Source organism: Limanda limanda, chromosome 8, assembly GCF_963576545.1.
Source record: "Limanda limanda chromosome 8, fLimLim1.1, whole genome shotgun sequence".
NCBI classification, from domain to species: Eukaryota; Metazoa; Chordata; class Actinopteri; order Pleuronectiformes; family Pleuronectidae; genus Limanda; species Limanda limanda.
In genome coordinates this window covers 11,626,796-11,654,456 of record NC_083643.1, presented here as the reverse complement: position 1 = coordinate 11,654,456, position 27,661 = coordinate 11,626,796, and the positions used below count along the sequence as shown (strand labels likewise).

General features: G+C 42.2%; 2 protein-coding genes across 2 annotated transcripts in view; both read left to right on the top strand.

The window, feature by feature from the left end:
• The first annotated feature begins 291 nt into the window (after positions 1 to 291).
• LOC133008729 (guanine nucleotide-binding protein G(i) subunit alpha-1) lies at positions 292 to 9,752 on the top strand. Its single transcript, XM_061076005.1, has 9 exons — positions 292 to 727; positions 4,052 to 4,094; positions 4,403 to 4,544; positions 5,470 to 5,627; positions 5,786 to 5,914; positions 7,009 to 7,138; positions 7,219 to 7,372; positions 8,480 to 8,672; positions 8,773 to 9,752. The coding sequence occupies exons 1-8, from the start codon at positions 610 to 612 to the stop codon at positions 8,668 to 8,670; spliced, it is 1,065 nt and encodes a 354-aa protein (XP_060931988.1). The 5' UTR covers positions 292 to 609; the 3' UTR covers positions 8,671 to 8,672; positions 8,773 to 9,752.
• A 6,092-nt stretch (positions 9,753 to 15,844) lies between these two features.
• LOC133009248 (membrane-associated guanylate kinase, WW and PDZ domain-containing protein 2-like) overlaps positions 15,845 to 27,661 on the top strand; it is a 69,768-nt gene continuing 57,951 nt past the window's right edge. Inside the window, exon 1 of the mRNA XM_061076688.1 lies at positions 15,845 to 16,142. Within this exon, the coding sequence (XP_060932671.1) occupies positions 15,845 to 16,142 (298 nt within the window). The remainder of the gene's footprint in view (positions 16,143 to 27,661) is intronic.

The following is a 27,661-nucleotide window of genomic DNA, read 5'->3' as shown; positions in this document are numbered from 1 at the left end:
ATGATTTTTGTTAGATTCCAAGTTTCACTCTGTTTGTCAATGGGTTTCAATACTTCAACTTAATATGCAAAAATTAGTTTTTTGAAAATTTGCTCCATGGGCCCCTTCGTAATTTAAATAGCGGGCCCTCTGCCAGTCTGTGCACGGCCCTGGTCCGACTCGCTCGAAGATTGAAGATTTGAAAGAAGCTTCTTGCTCTGCGGCGCATGCGCAGTCCCGGGGGGGTTTCGTTGAAAGAAGAACAGGAAGCGAACCTTTTCAGACTCCGAGCCTCGTTCTCCTCCTCTTCCTCTTCCTCCTCTTCCTCTTCCTCCTCGGACACACAGAGCAGAGCCAGCCGCCCTGAGAGCCTCACTTTGTGGATCACCAACACCTCCACACGTCGTGGTTTGAGAGACAGACAAGGGCGTGTTCGAATCCGCCTCCTCCTCCTCCTCCTTCCTTCTTCTTCTCCACCTCCTCCTCCTCCTCACTGGATGCTAGCTCGGTAGCCTCTGCACGTCGCTGCGCCCCTAGTTTTAAAGTTGCGTCGTAGTCGTCGTGAGTTCCGCTCTTTTATTTGTTTTAAAAAACCCGGTTTTATTTATTCGGAGGCCAGGGCAGGAGAAGATGGGATGTACGCTGAGCACGGACGACAAGGTGGCGCAGGAGAGGAGCAAGATGATCGACAGGAACCTGCGGGACGACGGAGAGAAGGCGGCTCGGGAGGTGAAGCTGCTGCTGCTCGGTGAGAGGACACGACAGGGAGGAGCGGGTCGGTGGGGATCGAACACTCCACCTTCCTCCACCTGGTTCTTTTTATTCCCTTTTAACCCAGCACGTATCTAAGCACGTCTCCGCCATCTGTAAAGTTTCACGGTTGAATAAGTTGACGGAACGTGCGCAGGAGTTCACACTCGATCATGTGAAGACGTAGAAAGAAAAGAGAAGAAGAAGAAAAAAAAAGTTGGCCTCTTGGAGTTCGTGTCTTTTTTATAATGTTAATTGTTAGCCTCCACAAATTAAAAGCGGCTCCGCTAATCAGCCAGTTATCAGTTCAACGCTAGATTAGTTCTAATCCCGACAGCGAGCAGCCGTTAAATCAGGGAGCTAATTTAGCTAAGCGGCTAGCTGCGGGAGCTAGGTTAGCATCCCGACGCTAGCCCCGGATTAGTTAGCTCGCCGAGGGGTGCGAACTTGTGAAATGAGGTTTATATCCTGCAACAAGTCTGAAATGGCCGCTGAGCTGCTGCTGCCGTGGCCCCTCGTCTCCACGGCTGTGATTCACATTCAGCTCTTGAGTCGTGTTCGTGCTAAAGATCCATTTAATCACATACAACAAACAGCAGGCGGTGTTTAGGCCGGTTCGCCCGACAGTCTGTGGTTCGCCCTAAAAAAAAAAAGGGCAGAAATCTGGCTCACTGGACGGAACACGCTAATGTCTCTAGAACCGATCATATGGGTTTTTATTCATCCTCATCCTCACCACACACACACGTTGTTGTCTTTCGTGATATAATTAATAAAACAAAGTTAATGTGGTGATTTTCCTCAGGACCTGGAGGAAAGGATTGAACAATAAATCCTATCTGCAGTGTCTCATAAGATGTACACAATATCCTAAATGATCACGTTCTACATACAATGTGTTGACATCTGGTTTGTGATGATTTTGTACTGAGCGTGATCCACGGTGTGTGTAGCTGCTGTGGTGTGTGCAGAGGGAAAACATTAGTGGTCATTTGACTGTGGGGACCAAGCCTCTCCCTGCACAGCACGGACACACAAGCAGCTGGGCGGTAACGTGTATTTGTACAATCTTCCAGGTGATATCCAGGTTCTCATCCCCTGCACCAGTATTTCATCTCACAGTGTCATGTGTGTAATTGTCTTAAAGACAGCTGCCACACCTCTTTCAGTTCTTCCTCTCGCTGGTCGCTGATAACCACTGCTGCCTGTCTCAGTCAAAAGTCGGCCATGAGGTTGCATAGCAACCTATTCAGCCTGGCTGACAGCAGTAGGCATCTGTGGTAACTACACACACGCACACAACAGAGACAGCGAGTCCATATAACTGGACATCTGCCCGGGCCATGTAGTCCACAAGCTGTTCGGAAGATGCAACAGTATCAAGCATGTTTTACTGAATCTCTAAAGAAACAGGGTTGTGTCTGTGGCATGACTTATTTTCCGACATGTGACTTCACCACAGACGCTGTACAGCTGTACAGCCGCAGCCCTCGGTGCTTGTATGTGTGTGTCTGCGTCATTTGAGATTGACCTGATTTGAATTTTCATGGTTTTGCTTCTCTCCCCGGCCATGAATCCCACAAGCACCTGCAGTAGACAGGTGGAATTGTTTTATGGATTTATATTGGATTGGGTTTATTTCAATATATCTTTGAATGCCTAAGTGCGGCTCACTTCCTCGTTTGTAACGCTGAATATCTTTTGCACTGGGTGTGAGTGTTTCTGAGCAAGATAGAAAGGCTGCCTTCCCCTTTGCGCTTATTGCAGTTTACGTCTCTCGGGCATCCCAGCGGGGGTGTTTGTGTTAATGCAGTAATCGGAAAATGACATGCTCCTTAGATGGATGTTTAGAGTGGGAGGACTGCCTCAGATGTAGGTCATGTTTGCAAATCATAAAGAGTGCTCTTTGTTTTTGTGCAGCGTCACGTTCATGATACAATTGCAGAGAAAATGGCTTGCTTGATGCTGGCATAGTGTTAATTATTTGCTGAGGGAGATACCTGCATCCCCTGCAGCCTGAGAGGTATGCATGCTCCCCGATTCAGTCTGTGTAGCCACATCAAATATTATAACTCAGTGACAAACTTGAACCATTTGACTTAGCAGCCATTAGGTACTTCAATTTTAGCAGCTCAGTGAGCCTTGAACATGTGTTTGGGAATTAAACCTAAGTGTGTTGTGATGTTTGCTGTAATATTAGCTCTGTGCCTGCGCTGGGTGGCTGTTTATCATATGGGACGGTGAATTGATGAACAGTTTTGCTCACAGGGGAACAGTGAGTCCCTGCAGTGGTGCGGTAATTAAAATGCTGTGTGCTCAGCTGAAAACAGTCCAGGATCTCATAGGGAGCTGCAGGAAGCCTTTGAAGGATGTGTGATAGACTGGCAACCTGTCCAATGTCAACTGGAATTGGCTCCTGCCCCCTGCAACCCTCAGAGGATAAGATGTATAGCGGATGGATGTATAGATAGACGGGAGGCTGACATGCTGCCCCATTTAGCGCTGCAATTTGATGGCACATACATCCAATGGTCCATATGAGATGCTTCTGACAGTTGCGTCCAGCCAATCAGTCTGAAGCAGCGTGAGTTTCTAACCCAGGGACGGTTAAGCTTGGTATAATCTCATTGCTGAGAGGATCCAGTTGATTAATCCAATTGCACTGTGACCTGGCCCAACAGACCCGTAGACACTTCGTCATTGCATTATGTCAGTGTAGCCACTAATGTACTACGGGTTCAAATAAATATAATTTGGAAGTGTGAAAGATGATATGAAATATTCATTTAGGAGTTGGGTGGGATTTTTTTCCCTCTCCAGGGCTTTACAGTGACTTTAAATACAGATAGGTTTAGTTTATGCCATTTTCTGTTTAAAGGGAAAGCATTTTCACTGTAAATTTAACAGAATTAAAAAAGTGCATTTTTATTGTAACGCCGATGCAGCTTAAAATGACAGTTATATATATATATATATATATGTAGGCTAATAAAGATCCTCTTCAAAAAGACATGGATGTGTGATAAAGTGACCTGTTTTTAATTATTTTCTTCTCAGGTCTGTCACCTGTCACTTAACGGGAAGCAGAGTAATAAAACTGAACTTTTGGACCCAATGATATTTACATATCTGTATCCATCCATGTTTAAGACTGTACGCATTTGTCACATTAAACTGAATGACAGGAGAGGCCCACTTATTTGCGATTCATTCTCAAAGTGACGTGATTCTCAGTACTTTATTCAGTATGATTTAAAGTTTTACGTGTTTTAATATTTATTGGAAATATATTGAATGTTTTTCCCCATCTGTTCTGTTTCAGGAGCTGGAGAGTCTGGGAAAAGCACAATTGTTAAACAGATGAAGTAAGTGTGGCTGAACAGTATAAATGTTTAGTGTTTGAGTTGCACTGACAGCCCTAGAGTTCACACTGAGCTAATGTCACACCTTACCAAGTAAAAAGTTTATTTATGTTGCATAACTGTAATTTTAGTTCTCCTTTTGTAGGTGACTGTATATAGCAACAATATGGTTCCATCCTCTGAGAAATATGCTGGCACAACAGTTTTCAATTCTCAGCCGATAGCAGCCTGTTGTCATAATAATCTTTGGTTAATCAACGTTTCTCTGCAACTTGGAGCCTCCTGCTAACATTGTGTGTTTTGTATTCCAGGATTATCCACGAAGCAGGTTACTCTGAGGAGGAGTGTAAGCAGTACAAGGCTGTGGTCTACAGCAACACCATTCAGTCCATTATCGCCATCATCAGAGCTATGGGACGCCTCAAGATCGACTTCTCTGACTCCGCTAGAGCGGTGAGTGCAAGGGAAAACAAAGCTGGCATTTACGCTCTTCTTAGCATATTACAGGTTGAACTTCAACGCTAATGTATACCTCAGTGCTGTAAGGGCAAACAGCTTCTTAGTCATAGGTCGTCCTGCCTCACTGGACAGTTTTCTCTTTCACTCTCATCTGCAGCAGGTCACATTGATAGGGATTTAATATCACAAGGTTTACTGACATGAGTATTGTCTATGTGGTCTTAAGTCTATACAGTATGTTCTGCTGACCAGGACTTTTACTTTTAATTGTATGTTCAACACCAATGAGTTTTACAGTAAATTGCTTTGTTTTCCTTGTTTTTTTGGAGACTTGGTGAATTAGTTTGGGGTTTTGCACAAGTGTAATTACCATTAGCCGCAAATTGACACAGTGCAAACTGCTGAGTGTTTTTATTTCTTCTTCATACTAAAGAGACTCCTGTTTCCTTTTCAAGATATTTCCTGGAATAACAAGAGGCTTAGTCATTGCCTCAGCGTGACTGGCCTGGCTCTGTCATCGTGACCAATCTAACACCCAGAGCTTTTCTCTCCTGATTTTCTGCTTTAGAGAAATCGATATTTGGCCCCTGATCTGCTGAAGACAGTGTCTCTTAATTTCATGCAAAGTGGTGACCAGATGACCGGGACAGAGACAACCCCATTGTTAATTTATCTCTTTATTTATTCTTAAAGTTTTAAACTGACACAGATATTTTAGTGTGAAGAAGTAGTTTTTTGTTGTTTCAATGAGAAATAACTACCCAACATTTAATTCACTCAGTTGGGACTTTATTTATACAAACAGGGATTTCATTTTTCTTTGATACCATGATGCTGTTAGTTTTGACATTGAATTCACTGTAAACATTATCGTTAGAGTTTTAACAGAATGTAAAATGTATAACTTTTGTCTCCTCAGGATGATGCACGGCAGCTGTTCGTCCTGGCAGGTTCAGCAGAAGAGGGCTTCATGACAGGCGAGCTGGCTGGGGTCATCCAGCGGCTGTGGAAGGACGGAGGAGTTCAGGCCTGTTTCGGCCGCTCCCGAGAGTACCAGCTCAACGACTCTGCAGCATAGTGAGTAGCACGCACTGACACTGGATCTAATGTGGACCAGGCAGAATATCTCCCACTCATCATTCTTAGTCCACAAACCTCTATTTCTGTATCTGGTGTAAATCTTTATCTTTCTGTCACTTGACTTTCTTTCTTCTTTTTGTTTTCTTTTTTCTAAGCTACCTAAATGACCTGGACAGGATATCCCACGGTTCTTATGTACCCACCCAACAGGATGTGTTGCGGACCAGAGTCAAAACTACTGGTATTGTAGAAACACACTTCACTTTCAAGGACCTGCACTTCAAGTGAGTACAACCGCCATGGCGGATTCCTTCACTGAGTCAAATGTGTTCATGGTTGTTCTCTGTGGAAGCTGTAAAGAAAAAGTAAAGCCCAATTGGAGCTTTATAGAGGGTTAAAAATGGGGTGTTATCTTTTTACACGGCTATCTATGTACCTTCATGAAAAATAGTGACACAAAATGGCAACAATCATGTGTGGGAATGACACAGCTCAAAATGTTGTAAGTCAATGTATAGATAACAAATATAGCTGTGTCAGAAACTGCGGAAGCTACATCACTAGCGGCTGATTTGTAAGAGAAAACGACAGAAAACTAGAAAGGTGGTCTGAGTGTTCATACCTCTGCCAAGGCTGACACCCTATCTCACCATGTTAAAGAAAGTGGGGCCTAGATCCCCTTTTTTACAAAGATCCACTCCAAGGGTTCTTCTAATGATCATGCCCTGTGATCCAAAGAAGAACCTGCCCTCAAAATGTCACAGAAATGGCTTCAGTAGATTTGGAGTAACCCTGATGACAGACAAACCAAAGGCAATAAGTACATAAGGTTATAGCTCTACCAACTAGAATCAGTACCAGTAGATCATACCTCTGCCAAGGTCCAACATTCCTGGTAAACTCTGTGAAGCTGCACCAGATCCTATACACTCATAGATGTCAAAGAGAGTCATTTATAAATTCCTGCATCTGCCAACTAATCTGAATCATACCTAAATTTAATGGGTTCTACTCTGACCCTTACCACATCCTTAATATCGTAATATCTTATAATAATGTCTCCCAAACTGAAATCTATCATGAGCAAAAAGTCTGAATGAAATAAAAGGTTGATAGATTGTGTACAGTCAGATAATTAGGATATCTTATATGCCAGAAAGGAAACCTTCCCACTGCCGGAGTCAAACTAAGATCGTAGGGTGAGCATTAGGTCTGGGTCATATTTCCAGGATCCCTCTGAGGATATAAAATGTCTCTACAGAGAAATATACAATTCTTGTTAATGAATAGAGTGTTAGATTTGAGATGCTTCAAAGTGAAAATGTGTTGTTGGTGTGCTGCAGTGATATAACACTGTGGTTCCGTGTTCCTGCTGCAGAATGTTTGATGTAGGCGGTCAGAGATCAGAGAGGAAGAAGTGGATCCATTGTTTCGAGGGAGTCACCGCCATCATCTTCTGTGTGGCCCTGAGTGACTATGACCTGGTGCTGGCCGAGGACGAGGAGATGGTAAAAACCTGTCTTTAACTCAACACACCCTGTGATTCATCCCCTCCTTTTTATTCACTTTTCAACATTTTCCCATTCAGAACCGAATGCACGAAAGCATGAAGCTGTTCGACTCCATCTGCAACAACAAGTGGTTCACAGACACCTCCATCATCCTCTTCCTCAACAAGAAAGATCTGTTTGAGGACAAGATCAAAAAGAGCTCTCTCACAATCTGCTACCCAGAATATGCAGGTGAGAGAAAGAAACGCAGACAGAGTTACTTGTGTGCTAGTCGGCTGTGTTATACATGTGAATACTTTATCCTTTGTGGTGCCATATATATATATATATATATATATATATATATATATATATATATATACAGCTATATATGCTGTTTTTAAGTTGAAGTATAGTTTACATGTCTGCAGGTCTATAAATCTAAAAAATGTCATCAGTTTCAACTCGAGGTCTATGGAAGTGATAACGGTGGCAAAACTAGATGATTTTAAATCATGTTGATGAGGTTTTAAATCCCTGTTTAATAAGTGAAAAAGCAACATGTCTTTAAAATGTACCACAAAAACAGCTCTGCCATCATATTAATGAGTGATGTGATCAAAAATAAATAATACACATACGATGTTAAAACTTAGTTTTCCGTGCTGTTTGGTTTTTAGTTCCTCATCTGAAGGCCCTGAACATAGTTATATATATATATATATATATTTTTTTTTTAACATAGTTTGTCTGCCTCTTGTGGCCACTCAGAGGTGTGGCAGTCTCTACAGCTGACACAAACCTCCTCTCTGCTCTGCTCCTCAGCTGTGTGGGCTGCTTCATGTTTAAACAATACATCATTGTCAGGTTCACCAATAGAATTGCTACTTGCATATTCTTGATTGATAGAATAAATAACAAACTATTTAGAAATGAGAAATAACCCAGAAAAACTGTGCATTACTGTGAAACCAGTAACTAATGATGTAGAATATCTTCTTGGATTCTGAGAACAGCCAATATAGTGATGTAATCAGGCTTATCTTTGTTTGATACATGAACCTTTTCTACAAAGTCTGGGCCATTTTTCATACTTAATGGGGAAGAATATAATATTATCCAGTACATCATGAACTACCATCAATATTAATCTCCCTGCTTAAACAAATGATAAATACATATAATTAGGCCAGTTGTTTTGAATATATTAGATTCCACGGATGTACTTAAGTGCATATAAAGACATTTATTTATTCAAATCTGGAGTGTTCTACTCTGCTAGTGTATTTATTTATGGTAAAAGGGTAATTTTATTTTTGTACTCTTCCTAACTGTGTCCTTTTTGTGCCTCTCCTCTAGGATCCAACACATACGAGGAGGCAGCAGCTTACATCCAGTGCCAGTTCGAGGACCTGAACAAGAGGAAGGACACAAAGGAGATCTACACTCACTTCACCTGCGCCACAGACACCAAGAACGTGCAGTTTGTGTTTGATGCCGTCACTGACGTCATCATCAAGAACAACCTGAAGGACTGTGGCCTTTTCTAAAGGTAAAGTCTGCTGCTGATGCAGGGGACGAGCTGGATGAAGGTGGTCTGTCTCATTCTTCTCCTCTAATCACGTTGTGTCGTTCTTTTTGTTGTTGTCCAGGCAACCTGGTGGCCGACTTACCAAGTGACTTTATTCAAGAGGAGTCAAACTGGAGGGACCTTTATGGACCCTGCTGAGAATGTCACTTTTAACCTCTTATTAACTTATGTTCATCTCTAAAAGTTTTGAAGACGGTGTGTAGAAAAAATGTTCTGTGTAAAATATTTGTACAACTGTCTATGTCTGGGGATTTTTCACAGTTTTTAAAATGTGCTTGTTTGACCTTATCATTATTTTTAATTTTTATATAAAAAGGGGGGCCTTCACTTTTTTTTGGTCCACAAATGAACACTTTGTCTTCTTTATTTCTAGGCGCTTGTGCCTTGCATGCCTTAGTTGCAGTGTTTTATTTTTGTTGACTTTGATTTTAGATTTCTGTAGACGTTACCATTCAACTCTTTGCAAGCCCCCTGGAGTCCATATTATCCATTTTTTGTCATTATTTCATTGTTGCATCATCTTTTTTCTTTTTTCATCCTTGTAAAAACCAAGCAAGACCAAGTCACTCTGTAGACCAATTCACTCTGACTCTGACATACTGTGAGAAAAGTGTGTAAATCTCTCTGGATGTGTGGAGATTGCTTGTGTGCTGCGAGCGGGAGCTTTTTTTTTTTCGATTGAGGCCCAAAGCCTGTGTGACTGAGTGGTTGCGTGTTTCAGTGAGTGCACAATATAAAACAAAGGGACTTTATTCCTCTACTTGTCATCCTCTTTCAAAGTTTTTTTATTTTTCTAACTGGCCAAATAGAAGCTACTCAATCTAATTAACGAGCGCACGTTGTTGGTGCGCCGCCACAAACTTAAACATTCCTGATTGAATCACGACGTAAAGAGAAGCTTTGAAAAGAGGATGCCAATGGCGGCCTTGTAGCAGACAGTAGGACCATATGTAGAGTTTAGTGCATAGACGGACCGACAGACAGGTGGCTGGGTACAAGTGCTCTGTTTATGACTATGAGCTGTGGTGGTTTCGCGTTACATACCCCCCCCCCCCCCCCATAGAGCCCCCCCCAGCCCTCTGTTTCCATTGGATGGGGACATTAGTGGACTAATATCCATGATTTTGCTAATAAAAGAGGGGCTGTGGTGAAACCATGGCAACTTATGCAACACCTTTTTCTCTCGTCTCTTTTTGTGTGTAAATATTTATTCATCCCTTAACATGTGAAAGTTTGACTGATGGAGATGAACGTTAAAGGTTGATATGAAGACCAAAAAAAACAACTAATTCAAGCCAAAGCTTTTAATCAATACATCTGTCAATTTACAATCTGGCTGCTACTTTCATAATTAATTGCTCTTTAGATTTTATTGCAAAACGTGTGAATTTTACTGCTGCTACTTCACTGAAGTGTCTTATCAGTCCGAATCTGTCCTGCAAGTTTCAAATTTCCACATTACATCGTTTTTACACTCAATTTTGGATCATGATTGACTAAACACTAGTGATACAAAATGTAATGGCAGCGGTCTTTGCGTTTCAACAGCAAATAGTTCCACCTAGTGGACACATTATGTAACTGATGGCTGCTTGATGGTCATAAATGAGATGACTGAAGAAAAATCTACTCACGACTTTTAATATAATTAACATAGATTGTGTCTGACAAAGATGTATCTGTCTTTTTATATGAAATGAACACTGGAAAGGCCCTGAGATTAGGACTAATTAATCCTCGACCAGAATCAAAAAAATAATCTTCCATCAGGTTGAGGTGATTTGAAACCGACCTGTGGCTCACAGTCCCTTTCATTATTCATCAGCCAACCAACCGTTAAAATTTGTTTAGTTATCATAAACACTGAAATAATGGCCACACTCGTCCTGTAGATTGGTCACAGCAGAGCTCAGGCTGACTCCTGCCTCACAGACTAAGCTAAGCCCTCACTGCTCAAGAACAATGATAAGGCCTTAGCTTAAAGGACACTATTTTTGGGAGTCATTGTGTGATTTCAAAAGCTAACTGCAGACTCATTGAACTAATCTCCAAAGCCCTCCCAGGGAGATCAGAGGACGTGGAAGCTTCTTCAAAACCAAGGTATGTGGTTGAGGAAAGAGAAGAGGAGACTGATGCTAATGAAGGCGATCAAACAGAACGTCACTGCAGACTGGAGCCGACCACAGAGTCCAGGCAAAAAGGATCTATTCCAAACCTCAGATCACATCTGAAGAAACGACAGTATGTGTTATAACCAGCTCATGTTTCTGCAGTCAAGTGGTACATCACTTAAAAGTGTTCACATCTGAGAAGACTGGAAGAGAGAGAATTTATAAGCAATGCGAGTATTTTATCTGATCGTTATGTAGACATGGATTATTTACCACTGATACTGGATTTTGAAAGGCAGCACTGATATCAAGTTTGAACAAAATCTAAAAACGATATGTTTGCCTATATGGTTAGTTAATAAGTTTATTTTGGAATATAGTTCAACATTTTGAGAAATTTGATATTCCCTGTCTTGTGAGTACTTAGATAAGATAAATACCTAGTATGAATATGAAGATAAATAGTTAACTGTGTCTGGGGTAAACAACTAAATTAAACTAACATCCAAAATTAAATTGGTGATTTTAAGAGGTGTAAGTTATTAGTCTTTAATTTTGAGTGTAAATGCTAATTAATGAGCAGATCTAGGGTTTTGAGGTTTCTTTAATCATTTTTTATGACAAATAAATAGTTTAGATTATCAGAACGGTCCTGCTTAATTTTATATTTCTGCTGTAAGAACACGACAACCTCTATGGATGGTTAGGCCTTTGTGCCTTTCCACTGGACCAACAAAGTCCACGAGGCGGTGGTGACGCGGGGGAAGGACGGCAACTGGGGTTCGAGCTGAGGGGGGGCGCGGAGATCGGCCAGTTCCCCCACTTCGGCGAGGTGAAGCAGGGCAAGGGGCTGATCCAAATATTATGGTTGAAAAATGTGACGGCATCACACTGTCCACATTACTTCCAACATATCATTACTGCAGTCTCTTGTTATTTTATGGACTGACATGCAGCCCATACCAATATGTCTGTGATAAGGTCATATCAGCTGCTTTGTCTCTCTGGCTCTATAGTGATGATCCCTGTGTGGTTTGGTTTGTCTGGACTTCCTACAGGTGTACTACATCACAAGTTCCACTGCATAATTAAATCTCAATCTGAGCTCGGTGAACAAGCCAACATGATTTCAGTCGCCAATTTCCTTGATCCATTTCGTCTAGTTAACTTATTCTGGTGCTTATTTAAACAACCAGCCCACTTCTGACGTGACCGTGTTATCTATATATTTTTAAAGATTAAAATGTCTTCCAAATATTATGGATGTCCAAAGGCAGTGGGCGATATTGGATGTGTTCGTCTGGAGTCTGTTCTCTGTTTTTACGCCCGGGCGCGTCCGTGGATTAAATAATGATGATAAAGACGGGAGGAGTCTGTTCGCCCTGTTGAGAGCGTATGAACGTCTGCGTGAAGGTGACCCCCCCCCCCTTGTCTTTGCCGAGCAATAAAAACAACTTAGTATGCATTTCTTCCCCAACAGCAAATGCAGAGAGCAAAGAGTCAGTGAGAGAAGCACTGAACTAAATCCATACGAGTTCTATTGAAAATCCCCCTCTGAGTGTGCAGGCTGCCTGGTGTTATTGTATTTTTTCCTTCTGTAGTTGGCAGAGTGCTTTAGGATGCTCATTATTTTATGTCTATAATGATGATGTGAAATAATATCCCTTTTTCTCCCTGTCTCCCTCCCCCACTAAACACGCCGAGGCAGCCTCTATGGATGTTTCTGATGTTTACGATCACAGCTGATATAACGGTTCTATGTAGATCAATAATACTCCGACAGAAAGTAAAAGAGTCGGTGAAGTTGCAGCTGCTCAAACACACAGCGTTCAGTGAGAGAATCAAAACAAGAATTGGAGGGGCAATTCATTTCTATAGTGTAATGATGAATCATCTATGCCATATGAAAAGTGTCTAATGTTGTGAGTGGGAAAAGTGAATGTATTACTACACAATGACCTTATTTTGTTACTTTCTGACATGATGTCATGATAATTTGATCAAATATGATTATTCTATCTATATAAGCTACATGTTATGTTTATATTTCTATAGGAAGCAGAGACACTTCGGAAAATGCATTTTTTAACAATGCATGACGTAATTTCTTGATTAATGCGTGACTTCCTCATGATGTCACTTATCACATGATATCATATTATGGGGAATCATTTTCTGATCACTGTCACTTTGACAAATCAGCAAAAAAGTTAATTATTTTGAGATAGCCGTCCCTGTAATTGTTGAGTTATTTCCTACACACACACATACACACACACACACACACACACACACACACACACACACACACACACACACACGCACGCACGCACACACACACACACACAGGGGCGATAACAATACTCTCCTTCCGGCTGTGCCAGCATGCAGGGTGATAACAAAGATAAAGTTCTTGTTTTTTAAATCTTTTTATCTTTCAGGTCATCATGCAGCACAATGGCCCGTCCCCACTAATGTGGATTTTTTGCAAAACAAACTTTTTCCTCTTCGCTTGGGCCTCATATAGAATCACTTAAAAGCTGAGATTTTTGCAAATGCTGAGTGTTTGTTTTGAAAATATCTGTAGTAGTACTCACTACACCTCAGACCAGTGGATGTCATCACAATGCTGTTATGAGCTCATGTAAACTCAGCTCCCACTAAAACCATCCATGTGTGACCGGCCGCCCAGACACTACTGAGAGCTGCTGCTCTGCTTCAGTTCCTTGTCGGGAGAAAAATCTTAAAACGGCAACGAGTTGCTTGAAGTGAATCCAAATTTAGCCGCTCCAGCTCAAAGCTTTCGACAGCTGATGGCTTTTCTTTTTTGTTCTTCTATCGCACTTCTATTCCCAAAGCTAAGTCCAAAATAGTGAAATACTCTGATCCAGATATAGATAGATGAGCTCATGAGGAAAAATTAGTGCATGATTAGTCCCGTGCAGAAAAAAATACTACAAAGAACCCCAAGGTGCCAGATTATAATCCTGTTTTAAATCACACAGCAGTTGGGACTTTGACTCAGATTCTGCTGGACTGTGAATTTACTATAACATGTATTTCCAAACCTCTGAACTGTACAGTGTATTTTGGTGCAGACTACAGGCCTTTTGCAGTTCTCGCATCCACCAGCAGAGGCACAAATAAGGCAAAGCAGAGATTAATTTCCCCTCTGAGTATATTATCTCCTAATCCAGGCAGTTTTCTGGATTATGTCAGTGCTGTTTCTCCACTGTGGTGGTTAGTCTTTTATAATCATGTAGTTTGCATCATCATCGGCTTAGAAAAGATGTCTAAGCACTCGCTGTGACCAGAATGCACATGTGACCTACATGCCAAGACACTGAAGTAAAGTAAAGTGACAGTCAAAGTGAGTCCAGGTCTTTTCATGGATTATTTACTGGTTTCAAATGCACAAGGGGATGTGTACAGTAATGTTGTTTTGTAGGGAGGGTATTCGCATTACAAAAACACATTGCATGTCCTGAAAATACACACACACACACTGCGAGTGGCAGTACGAGGGACCGTCATCCACGGTAGATCGAGAGGAGCAGCTCGTGACTTTTCTGTTTAATATTGAATGAAACTTTACTTCACCCACTTTGGAAAGCCATGCACTCATGAAAAAGTCATGACGACAAAGGGATTTGTCATTCCCAGTTGGATTTGGATTTATGTCATCAGGGCAATTATGTAACGGTGACCAACTTCAAGAGGTCATATTGTTGAAGTACTTCTTGGGGGCACTTTGTGTTTGTATTGGATAGAGATGGTGAAGATGGAGAGACATGTGGTGGAAACACATGCAGTGGCCTGTCAGGTCAGTGGGGAGTTGAACCCAGGACACGTGTACTCATGTTGTCCTCAACATTTGGATATCTGATTACACGACAACACAAGGAAAACATCTGTCCCTGCTGTCCATTTGTTTTTTGTCAAAATGTTAAAGTATGATAATGGATTGAGAGCTCCTCCTCCCAACCTTATCCAAGACTTTCAATGTAAACCATAGTTTATTTTACATAACCAAGACATATCCCAAACATAAACTATAAACAGATATATTGTTTTGTGACATATTTGAAAAAGTTCTCCTTCGATGAATACTGATATATTCTTGTTTTTTTAAAATGTATATTGTGGTTTAATGTTTCTTTATATAGTTTTTAAATGTCTAGGATGACATTTCACTCTCATGTTGGCTGTAAGTGTATCATGGAAGTGACATATAAAGCTGATTATATATTCTTAACCTCACAATTAGTAGGGTGCAGCTTGTAATCACAATAAAAACTGGAATAATAGTAATTTTTTTGGTTTGTTTTAATTTCTACAAGATGTCTCCTGGACACGGTGTTGCCTTCAGGACATTATATCATTGCAGTGCATGTGCTTAAGTGGCTCATGGAGTCTTATTAAACAATCGTGTCATTCATTTACAGTAATAACCACAAACTGGGGCCATGTGGTTCCAAAGTCAAGCAAAGCTGCTTCATTTCTCCAACATGTTTGCAGCTGTAGATCATACAAAGATTTGGTTTATATACAGTTTAACAGTTTAAACCGAGGTTCCTCCCAGTCTGATCGTACATGCCATTGCGCGGATGTGTGTGTGTGTGTGTGTGTCTGTGTGTGATCACAGTCAGCCTGAGGAAGCGCCCCTGGCAGTGTAGTGGGAGTGAAGCGCCTCCTGTTATTTCCCCTCCTCTCCATCCTTTAGCGCCGAACCAGAACCATTCATCTCTCCCCTCCTTCAGGCTTCACATCCGGGTCATCCGCCAGTATCTGTCTCCTGCGTCTGTGTGTCTGACAGAGTAAAGAGAACCATTCCACCAGTCCTCCGTCCGTCCGACCGAGCCGTACCGCAGCCCTCCGTCCGTCCGACCGATGGTGATGGAGCCCCGGGCACCGTGAAGCTGCAGCCGCTCGCTCGCCAACAATAGGGCTGGGGACGGGATGCAATGGTAGGAGCAGGCGTGTGTATGGGCTAGCCCCGTGGAGATCCACTCGAACCTCACCATGTCGAAGAGCCTCAAGAAGAAGAACCACTGGACCAACAAAGTCCACGAGGCGGTGGTGACGCGGGGGAAGGACGGCGAGCTGGGGTTCGAGCTGAGGGGGGGCGCGGAGATCGGCCAGTTCCCCCACTTCGGCGAGGTGAAGCAGGGCAAGGGGCTGATCCAGATGGGCAAGCTGGCCCAGGACGAGCTGCTGCTGGAGGTCAACGACATGCCGGTGGCCGGGCTCACCACCCGGGACGTGGCGGCGGTGATCAAGCACTGCAAGGACCCGGTCCGCTTCAAGTGTGTCAAGCAAGGTGAGACCAGGAGGGGGGGGTGGGGGGGTAACCGGGAGGAGTGAGTGTGTGTAGCGGTGTGTGTGTGTGTGTGTGTGTTAAATACACACATGCTGACTACGGTATGGATCGATATGAAAGCACGATCAACAGTAATCAGGCTCCACGACACGTTCTTTCCATCCATGCGTAATAATACCGTAATAACACGTATACAGCAAAGCAAAAGTCTAGACTGTCAGCCGACACACTCCAAGTGTCTGTGTGTGTCTGTCTGTCTGTGTGTGAGTGTGTGTGTGTGGCTGGTGTGATCAAGATGCACTCATCTGCCAGTTAAGGCACAAGTCGTGTTCTGGTGGAACAAAGCGCAGAGCTGTGTTGTAGGCCCGGGTGCTGCTGGGTTGTAATCAGGAGCCGTAATGACGGGTCCAGTCCACCAGGATCACCGACGATACTGGTTAGACCGCCGCCGCCGCCGTTTGTTTACCCCGGGTGTCACTGGTTCGATGCCACCGCCTGGAGGGGGTGTGTCCGCCCGGGCGCGATGCCACAGCCTGCGGGTCTCTCCTTGTTGTGGTTCGAGCTCCGAGTCTCACCGAACACAGGCCTGCGCCGTGGATCACATGGGTTTTCTCTCCGCTGCTGTAGCGTAAAGTCTGAGCTGCAGACACACACATAGACTCACAGAGAGACAGACACCAGTCTAGACTTTTGCTGTTCTGTATACGTGTTATTACGGTATAATTACGCACGGATGGAAATAACGTGTCGTGAAGCCTGATTTCTGTTGATCGTGCTTTCATATCGATCCATACTGTAGTCAGCATGTGTGGATTTAACACACACACACACACACACACACACACACACACACACACACACACACACACACACACACACACACACACACACATACAGGTTTGTGCATCTACTAAAACCTTTCCCTAACCTTAAAGGGATAGTTCACAAAAAAATGAAAATTCCTTCAGCACTATTCTGATGTAGTGGTGGGTGAAGTGTTAGAGTCCACAAAAGCCTTTTTGAGGTAAACAGTGTTGCAGCCAAAGTGACCTTCTTCAGACGTCATAAAAAAATTCTGGAAAAAAACCCACAAGTTATTGGTGTCATCCAAGTGTCTGCAAACCCTGACATTCATATTTAACATGATACGCCGTCATTTACACGTGTTTTAAGCCTAAAAGTACACTACCAGAAGTAGCGATGCTAGCTGACATAGCATGACGTGCCCTTGCGGACACTTGGAAGACACCACACAAACAATATGGAGGCATTTTGTGTTGTGTTATTACGTCTGAAGAAGGGGTCACTTTGGCTGCAACACTGTTTTCACCTGAGACTCCTTATGTGTTTTGTGGATTCAAACACTTCACCCACCGATCCATCAGCATAGTGCTGAGGGAATTTTCATTTTTCGGTGAACTATCCCTTTAGTCATGGGTCTTAATCCTCAAATACCCCGTGTTGTGAAGACCGACCAAAATGTCCTGAACAATGATGGCTTTGGAAAAAATTGACTCTAAAAACTATAGAAAGACATGTACACGCACACACACACACACACACACACACACACACACACACACACACACACACACACACACACACACACACACACACACACACACACACACACACACAACCAAACAAAGTTTTATTTAAATAGCACATTTCAGTCTAGGTGGAAGCACAACGTGCTGCAAAAAACATGATGGAAGTTGTAACCACAAAACTATGCGGAAACTGGAAAGATAAACTTTGGACACAGATTAAAACAAACACACATATTAAAATTAGAAATACAATACATAAACATTCAACTGATAAATGGGATAAAATTACAATAACATGAATAGAAATAACATTAAAGGTATGAAAATCAAAATACAAAAATTCAAAAGTTTGAAATATACTAAAGGACACACACACACACACACTCACACACACACGCGCACACACACACACACCCAGTCACGGTTTGATAAGCCTCTGAGGGTTTTGTCACTGTCGGCCCATGCTCTGATCGTGTGTTGTATAATTGTTGTGGCCTCTGGAGCTGTGGGCTTGTTGTAAGTTGTTGAGCGTAGCAGTGGATTCATGGCAACACTGTTGACTGAGTGACCTGCTTCTGTCAGCCAGTGTAAAAGCAGTCAGGCTCTGTGAGACTAGAACATTGGATTGAAGGAGCAGCGGAGGAGATGTTTATCACCCTCACACCCTCCGAGGCTCAGTTTAAGTCCCAATAAGTGGCTGAAAAAAGGCAGGGGGGGGGGCTGCGTCCTGAGCCATGAAATGAACATTACAGTGTTTCTGGGACATCAGTGAAGCAACAGAATCAAAGCAGTTTTGTTATTTTCGGACATTGCCGAGTTTGCTCACGGAGGATTTGCCTTCGCACATCCAGCTCAGTGTTTTCATGGGTTGTGTTAATGTGATTGATTATTGAGTTGGAGCTGCTGACAGAGTACGAGTCTTGTGATGTGTGAGGGGTTAAATGCTAATGTGCATGTATCTCACAGTTCAATTCTCTTCCTCCCTCTCTTATCCATTTATACATGAGTCTGTTTATTGAGCTACCCAGCTCAGCCTGTTCTCCAGTCAAAATGCCCTTGACACGCTGCTGTTTGAGTCTCTACAGCTTGTTGTCCCCTTCTGTATGTATATAGTTTCTTCTCACCCCCTCTGTTTCTCTCTGTTCGCTGTCATATTACTATTTGAATGCCATCCATTGGAGAAAGGAGTGTATCTATGGGAGTGCGCTTTCAGACAGATGCTGACACACTTGCAGCCCGCTGAGAACTCGTCTGGGAGCGGTCCGGTCGCTCGGCTCAGAGGCCACGAGCAGACAATTCAGAGATGGATGTCCTGTCTGGGTGCACAAGCATGTCTGACTGCCCATGCGAACATGCACAGACCTACTCGTTTTAACAAGCTATTTTTCAGTCAGGTAGAATGTAGAAACCCCCTCATCCGTCCCGGGGGGGACTAGGGCAGTGACAGGGAGACCTGACGGGCCTCCAGAGCGAGGTCACGGCCCGTCTCTGTTCTGACCCTGACCTTTACTCTCACTACAGTTCTCCCTTCTGCATATAGGCATTTGCATAGAGGCACTGCCTGTACGGGACGCTGTACAAAGCAAATGCATCCACAATTAGGCAGTGATTATTTAATTTGTTTATGTCATACATTCTATTTTGGTTGGAGAATTTTCACAGGGTTTTTTGACAAACATCCAAATGCAAGAGCAGAAATCTGTGGACGGAAATTTTGTGAGTGCACATGAGCAGCTTTAACATGAAGGAATCAAACTGAAGGACATTCGTGCAGCAACAGTTGATCTGAGTGCAGTTTAAAGAAGGAGCGGAGCAAATATGCACGTGAGCAGTTGCCATTTCAGAGAGTATAGGAAGGGTTTTGAGGGGAAGCTTTTCAACATCTGAATGTGACATGGAGAAACAGTGAAATGAAAGACCACAGTCTTGAATAAAAATAAAAAATAAACTCCACAAATAATGGTTGTTAATATTTTAAGCTTGTAAAATGATGTTCCCAAATTAATTCACAGCCTGCAGTTGTTTATCACATCGGTTGCATTTAAAATGGAATTCATGTATTTTAATTTTTTAAACCTCCCAAATATACAATAGATTCAAGACATGATATAATTTGCAGATGTGTACTACCAAAAATAACTAGGAATCCACTTCCGAAAAATGGATAATTGTAACACACTCCCCTGGTCTGGTCCCCTTCCGTCTCTCTTTCTAGCCTGAAATTCTCACCCTAACTGTTGCCATAGACCCCCTATTATAAACGTAAGAAATATAAAAATGCAAATAAGTTAATAAAGTGAAAATCTTGTGACGTAAATGACATCTCTTGTTAAATAAGGTAAAAGTATCTCATTGAATTTGAGTAACATTCCTTCCATTTCATTTCAATACGAATACGGGGGTTCTGACTGTGTCTCACTTCTCTGTCTTGGATATGCTGAAACCTTATCTCAACTAATGGCAGGTTACCCGTCTTCACTACAGAATAGAAAAACGATTCCTACAGTTACATAAGATAAGATGAACTTTATAAATCCCACGGGGGGGAATTTGCATCGTAGCTGCAGCAGCAGGATAAAGGCGAGAGAAGATATCAAATGTAGTCAAGAGAGAATAATGCAGTATTTACACAACGTGCAATACCGCACATTGTTTACATGAATAATATTGCACACAGTCTCTGGGCAACAGTGTGAAAAAAGACTCCATTGTTACAAAGAGGTGTTTCACATATATTACTGTATACGCCTGAGTGAGTGGTGGGGGAGGATTACTGGTTGTACAGTGGGACAGTAGCCGGAAGGAAGGAGTGATATGTAAGTTGAACTCTCCAACATCTACAGTCAGGCTCTCACATATTTTCTGGAGCTGTCAAACTCTTTTTTTCACTGAGGAAATTTAGAGACCTCACAGTTAAAAATCACCTAACTCATAAAACGAGTGATGGATTCATTCCACTGACAGAACCTGCTGTTTCCGTCAGGCCACCAACATCTTCATTGCACCCAGGTCCCCATCTTTTCACACTGCTGCCCTCTGGAAGGCGCTACAGGTCCTTTTATCTTGTGCAATGTAACTGAGCACATATACTCAGCGGTTTTAATACCCTATGTTTTATTCAGATCTATGCATCCATTTATAGATTTGTCTACACATCTACAAATCTCATTACACTTCTTTTTTTTTTTTTACACGTTTACAAAACTGATTACGCACACACAGATTCTGAATAGTCATCTGCAGGTGCCTGTGAATCTCAGCACATTCTTTTACACAAGTCTGGTTAAGCACACGGATTGAGAAACAGTTAAAAATATATAAATATGGCTGAAATTCAGGTCTCATGGCCATCATAATGTTGTTAATGCATTTCAATCATTTCATTCAAATGATTGCTTCTCAACTTAAATTATAAGAATTCTTCCAAATGCATTTGTAATTTTCAAGGAAACTATTGCTGTAGATTTTATTTTAGATGCTGGTTTTGTCTCTGTACATATTTCAAGTGCTAAGCATCTCTCATCTCTCATCAGTGTTCATCTCCTCAGCAGCATCAAGCAGGAGCGAGGTGCAAACACAAACAGCTGCTCGACTCGCTGTGGCAGGTTTATAAAAGCGAGCCTAGAGGTGTCAGCACAGTATGGAGAGGACAGAAGTGTGAATGTGTGAGTGTGAGTGTAAGCGTGCATATGTGTGTGAGAGAGTATGTGTGTGAGTGTGTGTGTGTGTGACGGGGTAAGAGATGTGAAAAGGGAGGTGGAGTTTTTTCATAGACGATTATGGTAAAGGGTGTGAGAATACACACTTTGGGAGACAAAGAAATTGCAGTACTCTGGTTTTCTTTTTATATTGTCACTGACAGATTCTTCATAAATAAGATGAACTAAAGTGTCTGTTTCTATAATTTTGACCTGTCTTTGTTGTGTCAACTTGTCATAATGACTCATACACAATGGACACATGGTGATGTCCTCTTCTTTGTCTTTCCTTTCTCCCTAATTGAGCCAAATAGTTACAGATTTCATTTACAGAACATCATCTTCTTAATGACATTTGGTTTTGTTAATTCCATTTCAGTGCTGCTTATCAGTTAGGTTGAATAAAACGTGCATCCACCTCTTAATAACGCAGCTCTCTTTTTAGTCGCCTCAATTAGCATGAATTTCTTTTGTCATAAATAGCTATGGAGCAAATGCAGTGATATAAATAATATTAATGTCAGCTATTTTTAGACTTTTATTTTTCCCGTCCGATCAAATTAAGGTTCAATCCAGAAACATTGCACTGGATCACATAGCAATAAACAGAAGAAACGCTATATTCTCCACCAGGAAGTATCAGCTCTGGAGGAGAAATGCAGTTTAGAGCCACAAACACATCACTGCTGATATTGCCTTTTGTTAAATGAGATTTTCTACATTCCAAATTGTGTTTTTTACCTCTCAGAGAGGATTGTGGGGGAGGAAGACCCCAGGACATGTCATCTACCCGGGTTTATGAGAACAATATGTGGTGCTTATTGAGGGAAAGCAACATGAGTTTGAAAATGTTAACATGCCCTTTAACATCTAAGTGGAGCACAACCAGCCTCCATCACACTGTGCAGCAGCTTATACAGGCCAGGTCGGGGGGGCCCACCATTACTGGGAAAAGGAACTCAGCAGTTTTCTTGTATACAGTATTTTTCCCTATAGTTGATACAAAATATAAACTTCTCTCCATAACTCTAACTCTCTGACAGTCCATTTAATGCAAAGTTCACCAAGTTGCCGACAGTTTTCATTCTCATTCAGCACATTTAGAAGTTTCAATGACAATGGGGCCACATTTAGAACCCAGAAAATGTAGAAATCTTATTTTTGGGGGGATTTTTCATCTATAACCATTAACCACAAAATGGTTTAGGATCAAAATGTGAATTCAAACCCAAAGATGAAAGGGACTGAATGTCTCTTTTTCAAAAAGGATGTTATCGATGCCCCCTCCCTTCTGGAGCTTTAACATGTTTAATCCCTCTGCCTAGGAAGTTCTGCTTTCACCTCCGTCCGTTTGATGGTTTGCTTGTAAACAAGATTAAGCAAAAACTACTCTCTAGATTATCACAAAACTTAATGGAAGGATGTGGTGTCGGCCAGGGAAATGCCCATTTAATGTCAGTGTGGCTCTGGACCGGGTCCACTGGTCTTTTTCTCTTTCTTTAACATTGTGAACTAAGGCGATTTTCAATATTTTCCCAGGGAATAATTCATGGATCTTGAGGAAAAAAATCAATCAAGCATATTTAGGGAACTGAATACTTGGAGCAGCTTGGTTGAATTAAATGGGACTGTTGTGCCTTGGCGGAGGTATGAGCTCTACTGAGTGTTGGTCTAGTTTAATTTGTGTGATTGCTGGCACAATGGTGTGAGATATGGCTTGGAGGGAGCTGGTGAGAGTGGTGTCCAGTGCACAAGTCAGGAGTTCTGACGCATTATTTTCAGAGAGAGAGGTTGAAGAACTTTTCTGACTTGCCTGTACGATTCCTGCCAGTTCTCTTAACGTGAGCACAGTATGGAGGGACAGATGGAGAGGAGGAAACCTTCTTCTGCCCTCTCGTCTCTTTGTTGATGACAAGCTTGAAGAATCAAGGCCTGACATGTTGCTCCTTTGGTATTAATAACTCACCAAGAGATGAGTTCTGTCAGAGGGTGATTTTATTGAGGCCAGAAGCTGCTGCAGCTCTGCTCAGAGGATCAAACTCCAGCTCAGCCATCCAATGACCAAATATCTAAACTGGTCCAGTTACGTGAATTAGGTCAATGCAATTCTCCTCAGCATGGACACTGTGCATGAGACAATCTGGGACAGCGTGGCCTCATGTGTCTGTGAAATGTGTTTAGAAGATGTGTTTGTGTTTGTAAGACACGACTGACAGGCGGTTTTGTCAAAGCAGTTTTACTTAAAGATTTAGTCCACTCTGTGTGGAGTTTTCTGATTGGACCAGTTCAGGCCTGTGTGGGTGTGGACCATAGACTAAATAAAGATGGATGACATGACAGCTCCTCAAAAGTGAAGCCAAATCATCTTGATCGCCCTCTGGTGGCTGGCTGCAGTACGTGTCATGAACTCTGCCTCTTTCATGTGGGTGGATGTGAGATGGACCAAATGTTAATTTTCCCGAAGGTTATACGTTTTGTATTAATTATTTCTTTGCTGCTATTAAAATTCGACGACATGTCATGATTGACAGCTCACGATTGGTCGAGGTTCGGCATCAGCATGTCTTTTCTTAATGTTACTTATAATTCTCACCACAATTCCACCCATTTTCAATGTGCCCAGGTCCAGTCTGCCAGTATTTAAAAAAACCGTTATAATTCCTCAGTCATAATCACCTGAAATGTCAGACGCAGTTGTTCAGGCTGTGGTGCTGGGATTCGTCTCAATGCCCTTTTATGATCAGGATGATTGAAGTGGACATTTTGGCCTAATAACAGAGCTGGGTAAACAGATAAGGATTCTAAGTGGTTGTCCAAAATAGCAGCACCGACAATGGAATGTCTGATCAGTGAAGATATGATGTGTGAGAGCATGTATCTTCTACACAAGTAGGTAAAGGAGTTTGTCTGGCTGAGATTGAACATACATAAGTTATTTTTCTTATTAATCAAAACCTATTATATTCATTTTGCTTGGAAACTACCTTTCGGCACTGCTCGAAATATTCATATTTTTTTCTACATTTCTCTTCGTCTAAGTCAGTGCTGAGCCAACAAATATGAAAAGCACTGGAATTAACATTTTCTCATTATACATTTTTCTCTCATGTTTATTTGTATTTACTCCTCCAACCACTTGGATGAGCACCCATAGTTTAAGGTAACTAACACAGACTAATTTATTTTCCTTCTGCTTCGTTCAAGAAACAAGCAGTTTTTTTCCCTGTGTCATGACCTGCTTGTAATTCTAAACATCTCAGGATCCTCTTACCGCTGTGACAAAGGCTCCAATGGGTTTTCAAAACGAAATGTACTACTGCAGAGTCTTTTCACTCTGATGGAGTCGGGGTTCAGTGAGGACACCGAAGGATTCAACCATCGCTCTCATCCAGAGGTAGAGGCAGCCTGGACATCTGTCGCATCACAACAACCAGTGAAAGTCATTCAGTTCTGTGTGTGGCCTTGTGTGCCTGTTCAGTCTGCTGGCACACACACACACGCGCACACACACATGCACGCATGCACACACACACACGAACACACGCACAAGCTCCATAATATTCCCTGCGTGTTTCTATCTCTCTGAATGTGATACGGAGGTCGGTGCTGAAACAACAACCCCCCCACTTTCACAGAATCATATCTTATTCAGTCAGGCACAGCAGCTGCACAGAAGGAAGCGGATGGTTTTCACTCATTGACACAGCGTAGATTAGCCAGCAGCGCTAATCTGATAGCTTCACTGTGGGATTCCGATCTGACTGATGAGGATTATAAGAGCTGGCGTCAGGAGCAGTGGCTGCTGGTGACTCAGAATTAAAAAAAAAAGAAATGGCTTACATGATTTTCTTGAAAACCACCACTGCAGGCTCAGAATATGAATGAACCACATGATTGCATAATGTGTCACCAGTAGATACCTGTCAGTCGAACATGGGGTGACACAGCTGTCACTATGGTTCAGTGGGAGTTTTACACATCACCTGAGAGGTGGTTTGATGGGAGAGGAGGCTGATGCTGTTAGGCCATATAACAAGATCTCTGTTTAAAAGGGGTTTATGAACCAGTCATCTCTGGACAGGAGCTGCTGGTCGCATGTTCTGCACTTTGCTGACTTTCTGATCTAGCTAAAAATAAATTCTCAGCTAAATATCACCAATGATAGTGATCCCATACACACAGTATTGTATAAACTGAAAGTACAAAGCAAGAAGGAATTGTCAAGAAATTGAATTAAAGCATCTCTCATACATCCAGGGGATTCCAACTGAGTTTACCTCATCATAGGTAGTTCGGTGTATGAATCTGAATTACACTTGTGAAGTTATTATACTGCAGCAGCAAGCAGCTTTCTTTTTCAGATGATGTGTTTGCTTTAAGCACCATTCCATCACTGTAGTGATTCTTCCTACCAGTAGAGGACAGTAGCTGTCTAATCAGTCAATGTCTGCAAGAGCACCTAAAGTTTGAACTTCAGATGATGCTGTTTACTTTGCTGTCCGCTTTATTTTATCAGGGTATAGATTCAAACCTTTTATTTTATAAGTTGTTGCTGTGTATAAATCTGAACTGGTCCGTGACCATTAAAACTGATGTCACAAGGAGACTGTTGACTTGTTGACAATAAGACAACAGTTTTCACCAAATGGCATCACCATGGTTACTGTGGCAAAGTTTGACCATTTGTGATGAGAAGTTTAGGTATCTTATCTACTGTGTATTTCCTTTCTGTGGCTGACTCACTGTATTAGCAGCTACAAAGTACTTGTGTAATACAGTTGAACAAACCATTATGGTACAGTGCACTATCAAGATCTTGGTAAGTGCTCCAATTTCTGCTCTTGACCTTTTCTGGTCTTAATAATTATATCTAAAGCGATGTATATGACGACATCCATAATGCAACAGGCACTGTGTTAGAGAGTCAGAGGAAAAGATCCTCTTCACGAAGCACTTCTAAGCAGTTTTCCAGCTGACTTGTTAGGATGTGAGTTACGGGCTCTTTTCTCGACATTTGCTGGGTGTATATAATATCCACTTTCATATATAGTTCACCCTAACATTTTTAATAGAGAAAAGAAAGGAGCAGTCAGGTCAGTACAGTCGAGCTGAATTCAATTCATTTTGCTTTGGATTTAGCACCATGAAGGTCCCCTTAATCACTACAGACAGACTTTATTAGACTATCAGACCATAACAGCCAAATGAGGCATTGGAGAGGAGAATCATTACGATGCTCAGAGGGCGGCCCTCTCTCAGCCACAGTCATAGTTATTAATTTTTTTGTATTGAACGAACCCCTGCTGGTTTGAACCCCTCTGGTTATCGACCGCTGCACCCCCAGAACCAATGAGTTTCTTATTACTCTCTTTTCCCTCTGAGGCTCCATGGTATATATATATATATATATATTTACACATATATATGATGGGAAGAATCAACAATATATTCTCCCCAATCATTGGGTTAGGGTTAAATCATTGCCCAAATTCCTTCTACGGACAAAGTGTTTCAACCCACAAACACCATCCTCTCCGCCTCTTTAAGTCTCTAGTCTGTTGCTTCTCATTAGCAGACATCCTGCTTGTTGTTCCTGATAGAGTTTGAGGAGCGTGGCTCGAGCTGGAGAGTGCAATCAACAGTGACAAACATCTCCAGAAAGCCACGTTTAAACCAGGAGCCGCTGCATGCACGCAAACACACCTCGTGTACATTTGTGTTTATCTCCTCAGCGCTGACTTGAGGTGAGGTGAGGGGAGATGTGGGATTCATTTACCCGCTGTGGGAGGAAGACAGTATGAGGAATATCAGGACTGGCAATTCCTATAACCTCCTCCTTTACTCCTGACGTCTCATTTGTACTGTGGGCTTGTTTCTCTTTACAGGGACTCAGAGGTTGTAAATGTGTGTCTGGCCTTGATCACGGTGCTGCAGAGGAAGACATGGAGGAACATCATCATTAAGAAGAGTCTGAGGATAGAGGGGAATCAATATTAAGACCTTTAGGAGAGAGTGTCTGTCATTTACTATTAATAATGGGCCCTGCCGCCTGTTGTAATAATGCAATTAGGAGTACTGGAAACAGATACTTCATCCCCATCTAAATGGTCTTCACGTGTAGAAACTCACTACCTTTGCAGAGTGCACTCACTCCTGCTCTCTCTCTCTCACTCTCTCTCTCACACACACACACACAGGCCTTCTGTATCTAATTGGGACTGCAAGATAAGAACAAACAGAGTGTGCAGACAAGGGTAGTCTTACCTGGACG

Bases quoted from the DNA above. Each gene is read 5' to 3' on its own strand.
- LOC133008729 (XM_061076005.1), top strand. From the start codon at position 610: ATGGGATGTACGCTGAGCACGGACGACAAGGTGGCGCAGGAGAGGAGC. The intron at 4,545-5,469 runs GTGAGTGCAAGG...TTGTCTCCTCAG, and splicing joins TCTCTGACTCCGCTAGAGCG to GATGATGCACGGCAGCTGTT. The intron at 7,373-8,479 runs GTGAGAGAAAGA...CCTCTCCTCTAG, and splicing joins CTGCTACCCAGAATATGCAG to GATCCAACACATACGAGGAG.